General features: G+C 40.8%; 1 protein-coding gene across 1 annotated transcript in view; it reads left to right on the forward strand.

Annotated features, from left to right (window-relative positions):
- LOC122549552 (serine/threonine-protein kinase H1-like) overlaps window positions 1-22,020 on the forward strand; it is a 76,730-nt gene that overhangs the window by 16,757 nt on the left and 37,953 nt on the right. Inside the window, exon 2 of the mRNA XM_043689398.2 lies at window positions 908-1,574. Coding sequence (XP_043545333.1) covers window positions 908-1,574 — 667 coding nt within the window. The remainder of the gene's footprint in view (window positions 1-907; window positions 1,575-22,020) is intronic.

A 22,020-nucleotide genomic window follows, 5' to 3' on the forward strand; every position in this document is an offset into this window, starting at 1 on the left:
TCCGGACTTGTCCGACCTGCCCAGCTCCTTTTCCACCTATCCACTCCACCCTCTTCTCCCTGACCTATCACCTTCATCTCCTCCCCCACTGACCTATTGTACTCTATGCTACTCTATCCCCACCCCCACCCTCCTCTAGCTTATCTCTCCACGCTTCAGGCTCTCTGCCTTTATTCCTGATGAAGGGCTTTTGCCCGAAACGTCGATTTCGAAGCTCCTCGGATGCTGCCTGAATTGCTGTGCTCTTCCAGCACCATTGATCCAGAATCTGGTTTCCAGCATCTGCAGTTATTGTTTTTACCACAGTTTAATATTGGAGCCTGATCAAAGAATAGAGGCAGGTCCACTAAGGTAAAGTATTTCAGAGTCTTGCTTATGGTTGATCAACCAATCAAAATCTAAAATTATAATCAACATTCAGACACATGACACCTCAAACATTATGAAATTGAATCATGTGATCTGGCATTCTCAGTAATGGTGACAACAGGTACATCTTGGAAAATAAAGAAATCATCTTATTTGCTTATGGACTACTGTGTATATACACACCTCTAATTGTTTTCCATGTTAGTAGTGAAAATGAGCTGCAGTATATGTTATTGGTTAACAAGTGCATTCCATTTGATATTATGAATGCTGGATATGTAAATATAATTAAGCTTAACTATTAGAATGGATTTCCCAAATGAAACCAGCAAATTGTATACCGTTGACTTAGTTTCTATCTTTTAACTATTATATGCAGTGGTCTAATATTACAAATATGGCTTGACTATGCTGTTTGCATAAAGATTTAACCTCAGCAGTAACTCGTCATATGGAATTTTAGAACTGGTGTATTGTAAAGCATTCCAGCTACATCAGTGACCATCGTTGATAAATCTATACTGTTCATCTTCATCAGGTATGACATCAAGGCTCTTATTGGGCGAGGAAGCTTCAGCAGAGTGGTGAGAGTTGAACACAGAGCGACCAAACAGCCTTTTGCCATCAAAATGATTGAAACAAAAGCTAAAGAAGGAAAGGAGGTGTGTGAGTCTGAGCTGAACGTGCTTCGGAGGGTGAGCCATCGCAATGTCATTCAGCTGATCGAGGTTTTTGAGACCCAGGATCGTATCTACATGGTGATGGAACTAGCTACTGGTGGAGAACTTTTTGACCGTGTAATTGCCAAAGGATCATTCACAGAGAGAGATGCAACAAGGGTATTGCAGATGGTTTTAGATGGGGTCAGATACTTACATACCTTGGGAATTACACACAGAGATTTGAAACCAGAAAATCTTCTTTATTATCATCCAGGATCAGATTCCAAGATCCTTGTCACTGACTTTGGACTAGCCAATTCTGGGAATAAAGGTGGAGACTGGTCCATGAGGACCACTTGTGGCACACCAGAGTACATTGCGCCTGAAATTTTGTTGAGAAAACCTTATACCAATGCAGTAGATATGTGGGCTTTAGGTGTAATCTCCTATATTTTGCTGAGTGGAACTATGCCGTTTGAAGATGAAAACCGGACCAGGCTTTACAGGATGATTCTCAAATGCAAATACAGTTATATAGGTGAGGTAGGTGAAACTTCTTGAATTATTAGTTTAAAGCTATAACTTTCACTTTTCAAGTTCTTAAAAACTTAAGGTAAAATTTCTTATTTATCTTTATTTTGCAATTCAATTTACAACTACTTATATAGACTTATCTTGTGACATTCTAGTACATACATTTTTTAAGCAGTTCGAGACTTGTCAGTAGATATTGTTCATTTTACACCATCACCAAAATCAAAATTACCTGAAAGGCATTTTTTAACAAAACTGGGATACTAGTAGATTTTTTTTTTCTTGTAAAGCTCTCATTAAAGAATTAAATAAAGTGAAACTTGTATAGTCATTATTTGGTAAATTGACATATCAATTCTAAATAAGGTCAAGTTAACAAAAAATATTTGAAAAGAAAAGCTCAATTGATATATAAAACAAATAGAATTCATGCAAAATTCTCTTAACATGTTAATGCTTTTTAAAAGATGCCCAATGTATATTTGTATTTTTGTGCACTTTGCTGCTTAGTGGGAGAAATCTTCAAATAAATTGCCACTTATTCTCATAAGCTATCTACCTCGGATGCTTATGGAGAAGCTGCACTGATAAATGAAGTAAAAACGATGCATTTGTTAATAGTATTTTAAAAAATTGATCTGCATTAAAATCTAGTGATCCTTACTTAGAAGAAGTGTGGAGGCTACTATAGAACTTGACATTGAGTTCGTAATTATACTGCATTTAGAGACTTCAGAACCATTGAATCTCATCTCCTGAATCAAGTTGTCAGAAATGGTTCTCATTCATTTATCACAGTCTTAAGACTTAAGTAGACTCTAAATAGGAAAAAAATACAGTGCTGACTTCAACATGTTACCAACAGCACATTCAATACATTAAAACAAACTTTAAGTTCTTTACAACATTGCACGTTATGATAATTTTAGCAAAAATCTAAAAGTGAGGTAAAAAGGGTGTAGATTCAATAGATTGGCCAATGCCTATTCATGTATGGTTATTCAAATAACATTAACTTTCTGCTGTCACTGTGGTCTGCACACCACACAATTGAACAGCATTGTGTAGGATTTACAGTGCTAGGTACATAGGTCATACACCGCAATGATAGACAGCAAATAGCATGTTCCTTTGGTTGTTCGTAATAGACAGAATACAGGCTATGATCAACCAGCCTGTGCTTGCACAAACCTAAATTAAAACGTTTGTTGTTAAGTATAAGTTTGAAATTGGACAGGACTTTCTGAACAATGTGGATTGTGCTAATAGCTACACTAACAACCAATCTGCTATAATCAATCAACTCATAACTTGGCTCATTTACTCTTGCAAGAAGAGATATATATTCATTTCCAGGGACACATTCTCCATAAACAGAAGGAGTGTATTAAAGCCAGGAGTTTCTGCACCCACGAGTTCTCCATTGCTATATTAACAACAACTCCTGGGCTTATCAGAATCATTTTTTTCAACCAATCAACACTCTTTTCTTCTGTAATATAAATTATTATGTTTGTTTGCAATGTGGAATACCTGAACTTGTTCTAATAAGTGTAAGAATAAACATTTAAGCCACATCTATCTCTCCTTCTTTCATGGCTGTTTGTGGATCTTGCTGTTGGCAATTAGTTACCATTTCTTTTACATTGAAAAGAGAATGACCAAACTCAAAAATTGTTTGATTACCTGTAGTGTTTTAGGATATCCTGTGATTGCACTAATATCCTGAATCATTGTCCATTGTGGGATGTAAGGAAGCAATTGTTGCCCAAACTGGGCTTGTTGCTATAAGAAACCTCTTTTGAAAACCAAGCAAGTCCAAGGTCTGAATCTTCTTGGTGATTCTCATGTATGGTCACAAGCTTGCATTCTAGACACAACGATAGCTCTGCTACTGCTGGACCACTCATTCCCACCAGGGGGACTGCTGGTGAATTCCATATGCAGAGGAACTTCAATTATCTGAACGAGATGGGCGGGCACTATTTCGTTTGGATAATTGATTTTCGGTTAATTGATTCAATCTCTCCTCTGGGGCTCAGAGTTTTCTGAAGTTTCCTTCTTCCTTGCTCTGCCTATCTTGCTCCCTCCATCTGTCTCAGGGTTTCTGAGCAGACACACACCTATGTGTAATGGACCTGCAGCATTGCTGAAGCTACCCCCCCCCCCCACCCAAAATCAGTTCAATGGGATTGACACAGCGAGCACTTGCGAGGTTCATTCCCCATTCAGGAGACTAGACAGCAGCACATGCAAGCCCCCATCTGCCCACCCCAAACCCCGCCTTCTGTCCACCCCAACCCCATCCCCCACCCACACCCCCGTCTGCGCCCCCAACCCCATCCAACACTGACCCTGTCTGCCCCCACCCATCATGTCTCCCCACATCCACGTCCCCACCCCCCCCATCTGCTCCCGCCCCCATCAGCTTCCATGAGCCCCCCCCCCCCCTCCACTCCTCTTCCCCTCACCGGGGCAGCAGAATGGACACCAACAATAAGACTGCTGGGTGAGTCTCAAAACAGCACGCGTGCATACACACACACAACACACGTACGCACGTGCACACACACAGACACACACAAAACATTTTACAGCAACGTTTTGACAGGTTCCACCTCTGCCCTGTACAGGACAATGTTGGAGAGATTATCTGGGGAAGGGGGGGGTTTGGGGTACACCTCTGTGTAGAACTCCAGGGAAAGTGTGTGGAGAGAGAGAGGGCGGGAGATCAGTCATTTGGAGACAGTGCCTGGGCTCCCATCGATGTCCAGAACTATTCTTGGCAGCATTTCAGTAAGCCGAGTTCATTTTTAATCATTGTAAACAAAAGATGCGATCAGTGTTGAAACACCTCTTTGATGTCATGTTTCTATCGGGACCTTGTGATTTTCTTCGGATAATCCAAAATTCGGATAATTAACATTCGGATAATCGAGATTCCTCTGTAGACTGGCTGCAGCTGCATTTAAATATCTATGTAACAATGCATGGCCCATGGGCAACACGTATGCAGTCAATCTTCCAATAGCCTAACGGTCAGATATTGACTGGTAGATTGTTTGCATTTTCTCCTGCATTGACTGAGTGTATACCAGCCGCTGTTCTTTGAGCATGTGACATTGATATCAGTAAAAGTTTCCAGTGTTTGACTTCATCAACATATTTAGTCAAGTACCCAATATGGGAATTCTGTTCAGTTTCCAAGTGAAGATATTTTCACACAAAGTCTTCACCCTGGTCACCTCATGAATGGGCTTGCCACATTTATGTGGATCCCTGACTGACTCCATTACTGCTACCAGTATGCCACGTGTAATTTTTGTTTGGTTACATCTTGCTGTAACCTCCATTAACATTTTTGGGTTGAGAATTCCTATAGCGTAGAGCCCAATGTTCATTTACACCACATGATTTGCAAAGATCTTGGAATACTCAAACATTCAGCAAGATCATGAATGAGTTTGTATTTCAGATCCCACATATTTTTTCTATCCCCTAAAAGCTTTGATTCCCCTATCTAAAAGGAATCTCTCTGTCTCTGCCTTAAAAATATTTCATGATCCCTCCTCCATTATGTTCTGAGGCAGAGAATTCAAAGTCAGGTAACTGACAAATTTCTGTGCAACTCTGACCTCAAAGTGTGATTCCTATGTGTTAAAGAGTTCCCCCTTGATCTGGACTCACGCACAAGCAGAAACATCCTCTCCATGTCCTTGTCAAGACCATCTTAACTACTTCATCGTTCACTCCTTTAAGTTCCTGTCAACACTGGATTAGATTGGGTTGGGATATCTGGTCAGTATGGACGGGTTGGACTGAAGGGTCTGTTTCCATGCTGTACATCTCTATGACTCTATGACTTGTCCAATCTGTACAATTAAGACAACCCTGTTATTTCTAATATCAAGCTAGTAAACCTTCTCTGAACCACCTCAAACAAATATCCATCCTTTCTCAAATAAGGGTGTCAAAACTGCAGTATTCAAGATGTGATTTCACAAATTCCCTGCATAACTGAAACAAAACATTGTTAGTTTTCTGTTCAATTCCTCAGCCTTCCATTCACCTTTATAATTACTTAATCTGTATATTAAATTCTTGTTATATCTGCAGTTATTCTCCATTTAAGAAATGCTCTTTATTTTTCAATATAAAAGTAAGCAGCTTTACATTTTTTTCCTACATTATCCTCTATCTGCCAGAGTTTTGCCCACTCACTTCATCTAATTCTGTCTGGAGCCTTCTTATTATCTTCTTCACAAAACATTTATATCTTTGTGACATCTGCACATTCACCTACCATGTGTTTACTCTCCTCATACAGGTCATTAACATAAAATATGAAAAGTTGAGGCCTCGACCTGATCCCTGTGTGACTCCACTCATCATATTTTGTCCATCTGAAAAACAGCTTTTGTATGTACTCTACGTTTACTGCCATCTAGCCATTCCTCTATCCAGACTAATGTGTTACCCCTGGCAACTTTGAGCTCCTGCATTACACAATAAGCTTTTATGTTGCATTTTGTCAAAGTCTCATGGAAATCCAAATTGTTCTAAAAGTCACGTGTTACTTTTTCAAAGAAGTCCATAAATTGGTTAAACATGATTTTCCTTTCAAAAACTATGCTGGTTCTCCCCAGTTACCTTGAAATTTTTCAAATGCCCAGATACCTCATTAAGAATTGATTCCCACATCTTCACCACTCAACTAACTAGCCTATAGTTTCTGTTTTCTGCTTCAGGCCCTTTCTGGCATAAAGGAATTATGTTTGCTGCTTTCCAGTCTGACAGAACCTTTGCTGAATCTAGCAAACTTTAAACTTGATACAAACCTATTGACTACCTCATTAGGAAACTTTTTCTAGAAACTAGGATGTTGATCAAGACCCAGGAACTTGCCAGCCCACAGCTCCATCAGTTTTCTCTGTATCACTTCTCTGATGATTGTAATCTCACCAAGTCCAAACATCTTCAGCTGATTCGACCATGACCTTCCCTCTCTTGTAAGGTCAGAATTTAAGATGTTCACTGATGACTGCACAATGTGCAACACCATTCATGACTCCTTGAATACTGAAGCAGACCATGACTACATGCAACAGAACCTGGATAGTATCCAAGCTTGGGCTGGTAAGTGACAAATACAAGGACCACGCAATGTCCATCTCTTGCTAGAAAAATTCTATCCATTGCCCCTTGACATTCAATGGCATTACCATCACTGAACCCCCTGCTATTAACATCCTGAAGATCACTATTGATCAGAAACTGAAATAAAAAGTGTGACTACTGGAGCAGGTTAGAGGCTAGGAATCCTGCAGTGAGTAACTCACCTCCTGACTCCCCAGGACCTGCTCACAATTTGCAAGGCACAAGTCTTGAGTACAGTGGAATACTTCCCATTTGCCTGGATGAATGCAACTCCAATAAGACATAAGAGGCTTGACAACATGCGGCACCACATACATAAATCCTGGAGCTCCCTTCCTCACAGCATTGTGCTTGAACCTACACCAAATGGAATATAGCAGTTCAAGAAGGCAGCTCACCACCACCTTCTCAAAGGCAACTAGGGATGGGCAAGCCTACTTTCCATGAATGAATTAAAGAAAGTTTGTCTCTCCCTTCCAACTCTTGATTCACAGCTATTGCTGGAAAGTTTTTTTGTATCCTCTATTGCAGGACTTCCAAAGGTTGCAGGCTGAAATTGTTGGGTCACAGGCTTTGAGGCAAGATGATTGTGTAGCTCTGACTGAGATTACAGCTGTACACTTTCTTCCCACTCTAACACAATTTCTTCAGTGTGGGGATGAGGTCACAACAAGTATTTGAGTTATGGGCACTGCTTCTTTGCACTGTTCTATATTTCTTACAAATCCTTTGCTTATTTCATCTATCATTTCTTTATTTACTCTTATTAAATCCCCCATTACGCTTTTGCAGAGCTATTATGGTAAAGAGGGAGGCCGTTCAGGCAAATATGACTGTATCAGCTCTCTGAACATTTTGACTTACTGCTAATCTCCTGCCTTTTGACCCATACCCTGCCCGTTGTTGCTTTATTTAAGTAATCATCTAATGTTCTCTTGAATACCAGAATTGAATCTGCCTCCACCACATTTCCAGGCAGTGCTTCTATAGCCTACCCATTCACTGAGTCACAAAGATTTTCCTCATTTCACTTTTGCAGGATACTTTATACGTGTACACCATGGAGCTCAAGCTTGTGCAGCTGCTGATTCATCTTCCATAAATGTTTGATGAGGTCCCGTGAAGTGTCCATAACTCCCACATATGATTCAATATGGCCTAGCTTCCCTTACATTTAATTTACTATAATTTACATAATTTGAATGACTTTAACTTATTTACATTTTACTGTTTATGATATGTTGGAAGTTAGTGAAAGTGGAAATTCTTAGCCATCACAAAATTATCTCCCACACTGGGCCTGTAAACTTTTTATCTTTCCCTTTGCCAGGTATAAATTATCATTTAAATCACACTCTCCCAGTGTTCCTCTGATAATGCGTTGCCAAGATAAGTCCTTCCCTATGCCAGAACAGAACCCAATTCAGCCAATGAACCTACAACATTCATGTGATGTCAAACTTTAACTTCTGCTCTGAACGCAGTTCTCAGTCTCAAAGCTGCAGCAGCCCCAAGCGCCTCCAATCTCTCACTCTTACACTGGTTTTATAGCCTCTAGCGCTTCTGACTTCTCACTCTTACACTGATTTTATAGCCTCTAGTGTCTCCAATTTCTCACTCTTACACTGATTTTATAGCTTCTAGTGCCTCTGATTTCTCACTCTTACACTAATTTTATAGCCTCTAGCGCTTCTGACTTCTCACTCTCACGGTTTTACAGGCCCAAGCTTCTCTAATCTCTCACTCTCATTCATGCTGGTTTTAAAGCCCCAAACTCTTCTGATGTCTTGCACTTCCTTGCACTGATTTTATGGCCTCAATCTCATGTATTGGGGAGAAAGTGAGGTCTGCAGATGCTGGAGATCAGAGCTGAAAATGTGTTGCTGGAAAAGCGCAGCAGGTCAGGCAGCATCCAGGGAACAGGAGAATCGACGTTTCGGGCATAAGCCCTTCTTGTGAGTTACTCACTGCAGGATTCCTAGCCTCTAACCTGCTCTAGTAGTCACACTTTTTATTTCAGTTTCTGATCAATAGTGATCTTCAGGATGTTAATAGCAGGGGGTTCAGTGATGGTAATGCCATCAGGGCTTATGCCCGAAACGTCGATTCTCCTGTTCCTTGGATGCTGCCTGACCTGCTGCGCTTTTCCAGCAGGATGCAGGGTGGCAAGGTAAGCAATGCAGTATTTAGGGTTGGTTGGGATGGGTGGGAGTAATTGGATTTGCTGAGGGAGAATTGGTCAGATTGGTCTGCATTCAACTGGGGGGGGGGGGGGGGTGGTCAGGCTTTGCTGAACTCAGGGTCTTGGGGAGGTGTATGTGGGAGTGTGTGGGCATCACTAGCTATAGGACCTATTGAATATTAACTTGTTTGATTTCTGATTTGCTATTCAATTTTGAAGTAATTTGTATTTTAGGAACTGTTGAAATCTAATGTGTTCTGTTAGGATTATCTCTAATCTTAAACCTTACTCTAAGTGTTATGTTTGCTTTATAATCTATAAACTGTTCTTGTATTTTTGTTGATAGCATATTTTAAACTACAGAAAGGAATTTCCTCACTTATATCCTCTTCGCATTTCATTTTTCACAAGATTACAATCCTTAATCCAAACACTCTAAAGTTGCTTTCAATTTCCAATAGATTCATATTTTTCCATTTCACCAATAATTGGAGTGACTGTCTGGAGGCTCTTCTCTCAATTTTTGGAAAGTCTCTCAAATCTACTACAGGCAGTAAAATCCATTTCAGAGATTACTTCATCAGGATTATTCTGCTGTATTCCGTAGATGACTTGCAAATGCATCTCTTTGATGAGGATCAATCTCCTTCCTGCCTTGGTAGTCCATTATCTCTGTTGATCACCTAACTGGTATTCTTTTCCTTTTTCTTTGTTTCTTCTGCTCCCAAAGCTTGGATTTGGCAAGTCTATTCACTATTAGCACAGCTGACCATATTTTCCTGTATCAGAATTTCACTGAATCATTACAGCGTAGAAGCAGGCTATCCGGCCCATAGAGTCCACACCAACCTTCTAAAGAGCATCACAATCACATTCCCCCATTCCCTGTAACCCTGCATTCTGATGGCTAATCCATCTAGCCTATACATCTTTTGGACTGAAAGAGGTAACTAGACCACCCAGAGGAAATCCACATAGATACGGGGAGAATGTGCAAACTCCATACGGCCAGGAGTCGCCTGAGGTTAGAATCAAACCTGGGTCCCTGGTGCTGTGAGACAGCAGCGCTAACCACTGAGCCACCATATCTCCCTCAACAATTCCCGTTATTTACTTAGGTTTGTTGTCAGGCAAAATTCTGAATAGTCACTGGATCAACATCAATTTTAAATTTAATTTTAAAGATTTGTCCAGTTTACAGTGAACAGTCTCTACGTCACCCATTGAAGGTCTCTTTAATTAAATGCAGAACTTTATTCGCTGTTTTTTGTTTCTCTATTTTAAGTACAATGTTGACCTTGATCTTATTATGGTTGTAATTGGATAAATAATCACATAATTGTACGCCATTAAATGAATTTGGCTTATCACTCAATAACAAATCTAATATGACCTTCATTGTATTAGTTGCATCTCATTTTGACACAAAATTCTGAGTTGGACAGGAAATTTTCAGAAACAAGCTTGTCTCTTTATTCCGTTAAAACCCTGCTAAATTGTTGACTTTACTACGTTCTTGTATATTCTATGTATATTCTATGATTCCTGTATTGTGCCCCTTTATAGCTACCAACCTGCCTAAACTGAACTCCCAATAGTTTTAAATCCTTTTCTGTTTTGTAATTTGACCATAATGATTCCACTGCCCCTTCTTGTTAAATTGTCTTTTATTATAGAAATAACATAGTTTTTAATTGCAAATATTACCGCTTCCCACCAGAAAGTTCCCTATGCTTCCTGTAGACTTGGTAACTTAGTATATTTAGCCCTAGTCCTGGTCATTCTGCTACCAAATCTCAGTATATTAAGTCAAGTTCTACCCTCTATTTGGGAATTTGCACCTGCAATAAATTAAAATGAAATAGTAACTTGCAAGCGAAAAGTGATTGGTACCAGTTGGACTTTATGAACTACAAGGTTCTTGATTGGAGTTATTAACCTGGGCCAATCAGGAAAGCCTTGGTTGACCAATATAATTAGGAGATTAGAATCTCCTCAGTTGAGGACTGACCGTGAGCTGACCGTCCACAGACAAAGCATTGTGTTAAATAAGTAAAGGGTGACTTGGTGATGGGCAATTGGCCTCTTTGCTGTTATTTCAGGGTCAGTTCATTATTTTACGTCATGGAAAATGTTCACTCTTAATTCAATATTATTATTTACTTCTTACAGTATAACTCTCCCTATGTGCTTATGATTAGATTCCAGGCTTGTCTCTGATCTGGCTTCAAATTGAAGTGTCTTTGAACCTTCTTGCTAATGGGACTGATTGTATATTTTAAGTTGACTTCGCCAGTAGTGAGGTTCATGAAAGGAGGTGCACTCTTCAAATTCAGGATTTGTTCATAGATATTTTTAGTTAACCTGTTCAGACATATAACAACACACCTCTGGAGCAAGTGGGAACTCTTACTTCTCTGTGATTGTTTTCTGTGTATAAAGCCTGGGAATGGGAACAGAGAGCTTGGGTTACATTCATGTGCATGTTGTTTTCTTTCTAAATGTTATTGCCTCCCTTTGAGCTGCCATCTATTTCATGAATGCAAGCTGAACATGTTGCATGAACATACAAAATAGGGACAAAACTGACCATTGGGCCTTCCAACCTGCTTTGCTTTTCAATCAGATGATGGCTGAGTTGTTTGTGTTTTGAATTCCACATTCACATCTATCCTCATAACCTTTGATTCCCCTGCATAACAATAAATCAACCAAAATATTTAAACATTCAGCGATCCAACCATCTGCTGCCTTCTAAAGCGGAGAAGTCCAAAGTCGCACAACCTTCTGAAAGAAAATAAATTCTTATCTCTATCTTAAATTATAAAACAATGTCCCTTAGTTCTGAACTCAACCACAACAACATAGTCACTGCATTTTCACTAAGTTCTTCTCTCCCTTCCACCTCCTGATTTTAAGGTATTACTAAAATATTTTTGGATGCTTTCTAGTGAATACAGAAGCAAAATATTTGTTAATTTTATTGACTGTTTCCTTAAATCTCCATTCTCACTCTCTAAATAACCAAAATTCACTTTCCTTACTCTTCTCCTTTTTAAATTCTTATAGACACTGTTGCTATCAATCTTGACATTCCTAGCTAACCTTGCTTCATACTCTAATTTCTTGATTAACATTTCTCTGCCATTCTATATATCCTAACCTTTACTCATCTTTGTACAGTTATATCCTTTGACTTTAAATTTGATATTTTTCCTCACGTCTCCATTTAGCCACAGATAATGGCTTCTGCCGTTAGATTTTTGATTCATAATAGGAATGTACATGTGTTGAGTGCTCTGACATATCCCCTCAAATGTCTGCCATAATTTCTATTGATCTATCCCATAGCCTTGTATGCCAGTTCACTTCAGCTAGTTCAATTTTCATGCTTTGCTTAGACATTCAGTTTTGTGGGCAGAATGGTGTTTAAGTTTTAAGACAACATTAAAATATTTTAGATCCGAACAAACTGAGATCAAAATCATCTGGGTTTTTATTTAATTTCCCATGTGTACAGTGTAAGCAAATGCTCTTGGAAGTGGAAATTCTATGAAAGCTAGAAAAGAACAATAGCAGTTGTGAGTCAGATTCATTGATTTGGATTTTTCACAAACTACATTTACGGTTCAGAGACAGCTGACAGATCACGTCAAGCAAAAGGAATGTATAGGAATGTACAAAACCAGAAAACGTCTGCAATTTTTCAGTTAGTCAGGAACAGAAGGAGGAAAGAGTCAGCTCCATGCTGCTCAGAGGGGCTGGGACTTAGAGAGGTCCCAGGGGAAGAATCTGCTCAGTGCTACTAAGACCTGAGGCTAACGTGAACTGAGGAGCAGCGCTTGCTCAATATAACTGGGGTCCTTGGGATTGCGAACCCAGAAACAGTGTTGGCAGCTGTGACCATGTTTGTGTTTAGACACAAGTATGTAGCCTGGCAGGTTGTGGGGTTGTGCACAGTCTCAGTAGGAGGTTAGTTCAGCTGGAAAAGACGACCAAGGAAGCGATTCCCTGGAGCAGATTTGAGAGAATTCTAGAACAGTACATCTTTGGGTAAGGTTGCACACTTGGAGTTCAGAATAAGGAGAAATGCTGTCAGCTCGGAACTTGATAACTCATTGAAAGTGAAGAGCTCCAATTCCTCATGAGATACAGAATCTGATAAAGATTGTTATGATTAACTGACATTTGAGTGGGCTGCTGAAAATAATTACAGCACCTATCTTGGTTGTATCTGCCATTTAATATGCAGCTTGTGGCATGTTCAATCACAGTTTGCCTAGTAATTCGGGTTTACCTACTTCTGTTTCCTACAACACTACATTCAAGCAAAAGGAATGTATAGGCATGTACAAAACCAGAAAACGTCTGCAATATTGGTTAAAAAATGCTCTGAGGCTTTCTGAGGTTGTGAAAGTAACTGTAGAAATAAGTCTCTTTAGATTTTGATGTCAAGTACAAGTAGGCAACCCTTTATCCGAAATCTAGAAATCTGAAAAACTCCAAAATCCGAAGGTTTCTTCGTGAAGTTTTGTTTTTCTTCTCCATAACAATGTTGTTCGACGTGCACAACCACTCGATGTGTGTCACTTGGGTGTGGTGGGGGGGGGAGGTGGGGGTGGTGGGGGGCATGGCCCCACACTGGCAGGCCTCAATTCTGTCTCAGGGCCTGTGAGTCTGCTGTTCAATAAGATTTTTTAAAATTTCACCGTTAAACTGTCACTTATTCCAAAATTCAAAAAATTCCAAATTACAAAATCCAGCTGGTCCCAAACATTACAGATAAAGGATTGTGTACCTGTATTTCAGTTTTTAGGATTTCATGTTCCATTGCCAATGTGGATTGCATCAGCATCTTGTCTCACCATCGGATTTACACTCAATCCCTTTAGGATCAGCTATAGTGCCAACACAAAGCACTTACTGAAATTCCATGATGTTTGTCTCCCTTATTCTAAATGTAGACACTCACTCACACATGTTCCAAATATCAACTCTATTTCCCCAGATTTTTCTTACAACCCAAGTTGCAGAATGTGATTAACGGCAGAGGAGATGCTTTAATTTCCAATGGAAAATTTGAAAAAGGAGAATTTGCATAGTAATGCTCAGGTGGGAGTCCAGTCGCTACATAAGTATTACCAAAGTTGGCAGAACTGGGGAGACAGGTAAAGAATGCCTGAGTTACAGCTTTATGATATTCTAACCATAGAAACCATTGAAATGTTAAGGGCAGAAAGGGGCCATTCAGTTCATTGTGTTTGCACTGGTCACAAATGGGGGGGGGGAAATGAGCCTAATTCCACCTTCCAGCAACTGGTCTTTGCTTTGCGTGTGACAGAATTTCAGATACAAATCTATTTACTTTTTAAGTGAGTTGATCTTTTCTAACTCTGCCATCAAACTGAGCAGAGAATTCCCGACACCAATCACCCTCTGCATGAAAAAGGATTTCCTCATACCCCACCAATCCTTCTATCAATCACCTTAAATCTGTTCTCCCTGGTAAATGTTCTCTATGCTAGGGGAAACAATTCTTTCTGGTCTACTCTATCTAGGCTCCTCATTATTTTGTAGTTCTCAATGAGGTCACCTCTCAGATATTTGTGTTCGAAGGAAAACAATACAAGTGTATCCAAACTTCCATCAAGGCTGCTATTTTCAAGTATTGACTACATTCTTATAAATCTCATCAGTACTCTGTCCTGTGCAGAACTCTGAACGACCACTGGACCCAAAACATTAGCTCTGCTTTCTCTCCGTAGATGCTGCCAGACCTGCTATGTTTCTCCAGCACTTTCCGTTTTATTTCATACTTCCAGTATCCTTTGTTCTTTCGTGCGAAGTGATTCATTTTGGAAGGTCAAAATTAAATGCCAAATACAGGGTTAAAGACAGGATTCTTGGCAGTGTGGAGGAACAGTGGGATCTTGGGGTCCACGTACATAGATCCCTCAAAGTTGCCACCCAAGTTGATAGGGTTGTTAAGAAGGTGTATGGTGTTTTGGCTTTCATTAACAGGGGAATTGAGTTTAAGAGCCGCAAGGTTTTGCTGCAGCTCTATAAATCCCTGGTTAGACCACACTTGGAATATTGTGTCCAGTTCTGGTTGCCTCGTTATAGGAGGATGTAGATGCTTTAGAGAGGGTGCAGAGGAGATTTACCAGGATGCTGCCTGGATTGGGGAGAATGTCTTATGAAGAGAGGTTGAGTGGGCTTGGGCTTTTCACAGTGGAGAGAAGAAGGAAGAGAGGTGACTTGATAGAGGTGTATAAGGTAATGAGAGGCATAGAGTAGTGAGTTTTGAGAAGATTTTGATAGATAGAGTAGATAGCCAGAGAATTTTCCCCAGTGCAGAAATGGCTGGCATGAGGGGTCATAATTTTAAGGTGATTGGAGGAAGGTGTAGGGGAGATATCAGAGGTAGGTTCTTTACACAGAGAATGGTGGGTATGTGGAATGCACTGCCAGCGGAGGTAGTACAGTCAGAGACATTAGGGACATTTAAGCGACTGCTGGACAAGCATATGGATGGCAGTAAATTGAGGGGCATCTAGGTTAGATTGATCTTGAGCTGAAGGGCCTGTACTGTACTGTACTGTTTTATGTTCTATGTTTTGTGTTCATTTTTAGCCTTTTTTTATGCCATCTGCAATTTGTCCAATCATGCCTTCCACATTTAAGTCCAAATTATTAATTGTAAGAACCAGCAAGGGATCCAACTTTGAGCCCTGTGGAATGCAACAGATGGAATGGTTTTCCATCTGTGAAAATATCTATCAATGATTACACTTCATTTCCTGTTACTGAGCCTATTTTAGGTCCAACCCAACACGGTCCCCTGTATTGAATTTACACTCCAGACTAGTTTGCAATGTAACACCTTGTCAAGTGCCTTACTAAAATCCATGTAGCCAACATCCACTGCGCTACCCTCGTCAATGCTCCTTATCACTGAATTCAGTGGACTTCCCTTAGAACTATCATACTGATATGCCTGATTATCTTATGTCTTTTGAAGTTACAGTTTATCATGTCTCAGAATTGATTTCAGTAATAAGCCCATCACTGAGGTTAGTGGACTGACCTATAGTGATTTGGCACATCTCTTGTACTCTGTTTAAACAAGTGTACTATCTCCAAAATGGTCACTCCACTGCTACTTCATCCAATTGCCCAGCATCAGTTTTAAAGACTAAATCAGGAACTGCACCTGTCTCTTGTTGGGCACGTTACATGTTGGCCAAAAATGCCTTTAGTTTTTGCAACAGCGGGGAATGTCAAATCCCAGTCTTTATTTTTCTTGATACGCAGAGACTGTACAGAACTGATGTCGTACCTGTGAATTTAGATAAAGATTTTTTAAATGAATATATTCTTGCAATAAAAAGAAGTTTCATGCCGGCTTAAAAAGCTCTCTTGACTGATTGTTCAAGATTTTGTTCTCTCTGTGCTGTTGCACTGTTCAGTGTTGTCAGAGTTCAACTATTATCGTTTTTGCACTCAGAAATGTATGTACATATTTGTTCTCTGATGCCCCCCGCCTCATACTATTTTGGGGGTCATTGAGTGATACAGCATAGAAACAGGCTGTTTGACCCAGCATGCCAATGCCAGCCAACAAACTACACTAAGCCCATCTTCCTGCCTACTATCCCCTCGCATTTTAAGTGCTCATCCAAATACTTCTTAAAAGTTGTGAAAGTACTTGCCTCCACTACTGTCTCAGACAGCATGTTCCATATACCTATCAACCTCTGGGTGAAAACATTCCTTCTCATATTTCCTTGGAACCACGTGCTCTTCACCTTAAACTTATGCTCTCTGTTCGAAGACATGTCTGCGGTAGGGAAAGATTCTCACAATCTACGCTATCTATGCTTCTCATAATTTTGTAAGCCTCAATCAGATCCACACACACTCTGTTCCAAAGAAAATAAACCAGCCTATCCAGTCTCTCCTCATAACTGAGTCTTTTCATCCCAGGGAATATTATGGTGAATCTCCTCTGCACCCTTTCCAGTGCAATCACGTCCTTCAGATAGTTTGGCGACCAGAACTGCACACAGTATTCTACCTGTAGTCTCACCATTGTCTTATAAATTTGTAACAAGATTTCCTTGCTCCTGTATTCTATCCACTAGCTATTGAAGGTAAGCATCTCATATGCCTTCTTCACCACCCTGTCCATCTGTACTGACACCTTCAGGGATCTATGGATTTGTATGTTGTTCCTCAGTGTCATATGACCTTCTATTCATTGTCTACATCCTTCCCCTCATTAGATCTCCCAAAATGCATTAACATCACCTTGCACTTATCAGGATTAAATTCCATCTGGTATTGCTTTGCTCAATTTACCAGCTGATCAATATAAGACTGTTGTCTGAGACTATCTTGCTCAATATAGCCATGGAGAGAGATAGGAATTGACAGTTTGGGAAGGTATTTAATTGGGGGAGGGGAAGTAGTGCTGCTATTAGACAGGAGCTGTGGAGTATAAATTGAGAACAGTTGTTCAACAGGAAATTCACAACAGAAATGTGGAGGCTGTTTAAGGAGAACGTGTTGCAAGTGTTGGATAACTTTGTCCCACTGAGACAGGTAAGAATTGGCAAGGTGAAGGAACCTTAGATGACAAGAAAAGAGGAGCTTCTTATCATGAGGAAGAAGGAAGCAAGGATCTGGCACGCTTTAGAGGATTACAGGGTAGCTAGGAAAGAACTCAAAAATGGACTGAGAGCTAGGAGGGGGCATGTAAAAGTCTTGGCGGCAAGGATTAGAGAAACACCAAAGATGTTCTACACTTACGTGAGGAATAAGAGAATGATCAGAGAGAGGGTAGGGCCGATCAGGGATAGTGGAGGGAACTTGTGTCTGGAGTCTGAAGAGGTAGGGGAGGCCCTAAATGAGTTTTTTGCTTCATTATTCACTACAGAGAAGGACATTGTTGATAGTGAGAACACCATGGACCAGGTTAATAGGCTTGAATAGATTGATATTAAGGAAGTGGATGTGCTGGAAATTTTGGGAAGCATCAAGATAGATAAGTCCCGAGGGCCGGACCAGATATATCCAAGATTACTATGGAAAGTGAGGAATGAGTTTGCTTCTGGTGATGATCTTTACATCCTCACTTTCCATGGGAGTAGTACCGGATGACTGGAAGAAGGCAAATATTGTTCCTCTGTTCAAGAAAGGGAATAGGGAAATCCCTGGGAAAGGATTCTGAGAGATAGGATTTATGACTATTTGGAAAAACATAGCTTGATTCAAGATAGTCAGCATGGCTTTGTGAGGGGCAGGTCATGCCTCACAAGCCTTATTGAATTCTTTGAGGAGGTGATGAGACAAGTTAATAAAGGTCGGGCAGTGGCTATGTTGTATATGGATTTCAGGAAGGCATTTGATAAGGTTCCCCACATTAGGCTCATTCAGAAAGTTAGAAGGTATGGGATACAGGGAGATTTGGCTGTCTGGATACAAAATTTGCTGCTGAAAGAAAACAGTGAGTGGTAGTGGATGGAAAGTATTCCGCCTGGAGGTCAGTGACCAGTGGTGTCCCGCAGTGATCTGTTCTTGGGCCTCTGTTCTTTGTAGTTTGTATAAATGACTTGGATGAAGAAGTGAAAGAGTGGGTTGGTAAGTTTGCCGATGAGATGAAGGTCCGTAGTTTTCTAAATCGTGTCAAGGGCTGTCGCAGGCTACAACAAGACATTGACAGGATGCAGAGCTCGGCTGAGAAGTGGCAGATGGAGTTCAGCCTGGAGAAATGTAGTGATTAATTTTGGAAGGTTGAATTTGAATGCTGAATACAGGGTTAAAGACAGGATTCTTGGCAATGTGGAGGAACAGCAGGATCTTGAGTCCACATACATAGATCCCTCAAAGTTGCCACCCAAGTTGATAGGGTTGTTAAGAAGGTGTATAGTGTTTTGGCTTTCATTAACGGGGGGATTGAGTTTAAGAGCCATGAGGTTTTCCTGCAGCTCTATAAATCCCTGGTTAGACCACACTTGGAATATTGTGTCCAATTCTAGTTGCCTCATTATAGGAGGATGTAGATGGTTTAGAGAGGGTGCAGTGGACATTTACCAGGATGCTGGATTGGAGGGCTTGTCTTATACAGAGATGTTAACTGAGCTTGGGCTTTTCACAGTGGAGAGAAGAAGGAAGAGAGGTGACTTGACAGTGGTGTTCAAGGTAATGTGAGGCATAGATAGAGAAGATAACCAGAGACTTTTCCCCAGGGCAGAAATGACTGTGATGAGGGGTCATAATTTTAAGGTGATTGGAGGAAGGTGCTGGGGAGATATCAAAGGTAGGTTCTTTATGCAGAGAGTGGTGGGTGGGTGGAATGCACTGCAAACAGTGGTAGTAGAGTCAGAGACATTAGGGACATTTAAATGACTGCTGGACAAGCACATGAATGGCAGTAAATTGAGGAGTGTCTCAGTTAGATTGATCTTAGATTAAGATAAATGATTGGCACAACATTGTGGGCCAAAGGGCTTATACTGTGCTGTACTGTTCTATGTTCTATGTTGTTCGAATATCAACAACACCAATTTTCATGTCATCTTCAAACTTACTAATTTTACCTTCTACATTCTCACCCAAATCATTAATGTACATAACAAGCAACAAAGGTGTCAGCACCAATCTCTGTGGTACACCGCTATTCACATGCAGAAACACGATTGCAAACCAAAACCTCCACTGTCACCCTTGCCTCCTATTTGTAAGCCAATGTTGGGTCCAATTTGCCAACTTGTCTTGGATCCCATGGATGATGCATCTGGTACGGGTGGAAAACCAGCTTTTTGTGCTGCCTTACCAGCACTCCAGGCTAGCACCATAAAAGTAACTTGAAAAAATTACCTATCTGAGTACTGAGTTAGGAAGTGCAGAACAAAATCTGCTCAGTTTCATACTAAAACCATGGACTCCTCTGCTGTCCACTGCCTTAATCTGATTGCTTTCCTCCATGATTACTGCTTTGACTCTCATGTGGCCCCTTTCCTGTTTGTCCCTCCTTCTAAGACCTACCTGTCCAGAATTCAAATTTACTTCTTGACCAAATTCCTTGAAGATCATTTTCTGCTCCACGGTTCATACCAACTGGCCAGGCTATCCAATTTCTAAGCAATTTTGTCCTCAATAATTACTTTACCCTTTCATTTGAAATGTTGGACTGTTTGTATCATGAAATCTTCAAATTCTTGTGTAATTATGCTCTGGTGTAATCCTACACAAACAAACTCGGAGCCTGTGTTTGTTCCAGTATGACATCACAGTGCAGAAATCACCATGAAATGTGAGCTAACTCAGAGCAGTAGAGCATTAACTTTTCTTTTCTCATGAAACACTCCTTCAACCTTCAGAAATTTCTATTTGTCACACAATTCATTTTTGTTGTTTCAGGAATAATCCAATCAGTTCAAGTCCGTACAGAGATGTGTCCTGTGGAAACTAATGAATATCATTTTGCAGGAGTGAGATTCTGAATGGACTATGCTGAACCATATCCTCACACTGCAATTTTGGTGACACAGGTGGTGCGGTGGCTCAGTGGTTAGCATTGCTTCCTCACAGCATCAGAGACCTGGGTTTTATTTCTGCCTCACGTGACTGTCTGTGTGGAGTTTGTGCATTCTGCCTGAGGCCTGTGTGGGTTTCCTCCAGGTGCTCAGGTTTCCTCTCACAGCCCAAAGACGTGCAGATCAGGTGAATTGGCCTTGGGAAATTGTCCATTCTGTTAGGTCCATTAGTCAGAGATAAATATAGAGTAGGGGAATGGGTCTGGGTGGGTTGATCTCGGGAGGGTTGTTGTGTACTTGTTGGGCCAAGTGGCCTGTTTCCACACTGTAGGGAATCTAATCTAATATATTGCAACGTGACAGTCATTTCTTATAGCTGTACAATTTACCTGTAAACTTCTAATATTGTTTTCAATTCTGCTCACCACATAACAGGAAGGATGTGGAGGCTTTGAAGAGAGTGCAGAAGAGGTTTACCAGGATGCTACCTGGATTAGAGGGTATGAGCTGTAATGGGAGAGTAGAAAAACTCGGGTTGTTTTCTTTGGAGCGGCAGAGACTGAGGGGAGACTTGATAGAAGTCTTTAAAATTATGGGATGAATAGATAGGGTTGACAGTCAGAATCTTTTTCCCCAGATTTGAAATGTCTAATACTAGGGGCATGCATTTAAGGTGAGAAGGGGAAAGTTCAAAGGGGATGTGAGAGGCAAGTTTTTTTACGTAGAGAGTGGTAGGTGTCTGGAGCCCACTGCCAGGGATGGTGGTGGATGTTGAAACAATAGGCATATTCAAGGGACGTTTAGATAAGCACATGAACATGCAAGGAATGGAAGGATATCAACCAAAGGCTGGTACAGGGATTAGTCTAATTTGGCATCCTGTTTGGCACAACATCTATGTTCTATGAAATCTGGAACCATCTGGAAATTGAGATGGAATTATGGGCCGGGAAAATCAGTATATGTTGTAGTGAGTCTGGAGTGTTTTCTCAGCAAAATACAATTTGGAGTCTCCTACTTGTCTTTAAGGTCCACGTCCAACGTTGCTGAGCCCAGTTTTCTTTTGGTTAACCACCTATCCAAGCACCCACCCCCCCCCCCCACCGAAATGCACCCCAACCCTCCCCACCCCCCCCCCCCCCCCCCGCCCCCTGCCACAACCCCCATGGACAACACTCCACTCCCCAACCTCTGCATCTTCCCAACTGATTTAGGGTCTCAGTTGCTGAACCCACCTTCTCACTAATCCAGAAATACGAATGACCTTCAGAAGTGACAGTTCCTGAAACATTTGTTCCCCATTTGACATCAGTCAGGTGTTTATCTGGTCACGATGGCAAATCTCTCCTTTGCTAGCATCTTTGGAGAAAATGTTTCTGGGAAGAGGCACAGATTAGTGCAAGACGATGCTGTGTGTAAATGTGTGAGGGGGTCATAATCAACCTAGCTGCCACAAGCTACCCTGATGTCACTGTACAAACCCTTTCAAATGTCATCCATCATGCAAGGGTGATCATAGTCGCTGGACGTGGATGCAATGCTCACTAAATGTCCTTCTTTTCATAAACTCTCAAAC

This window comes from Chiloscyllium plagiosum, unplaced genomic scaffold (genome assembly GCF_037043375.1).
Source record: "Chiloscyllium plagiosum isolate Xiang-an unplaced genomic scaffold, Cpla_swu_hap1 HiC_scaffold_4, whole genome shotgun sequence".
NCBI classification, from domain to species: domain Eukaryota; kingdom Metazoa; phylum Chordata; class Chondrichthyes; order Orectolobiformes; family Hemiscylliidae; genus Chiloscyllium; species Chiloscyllium plagiosum.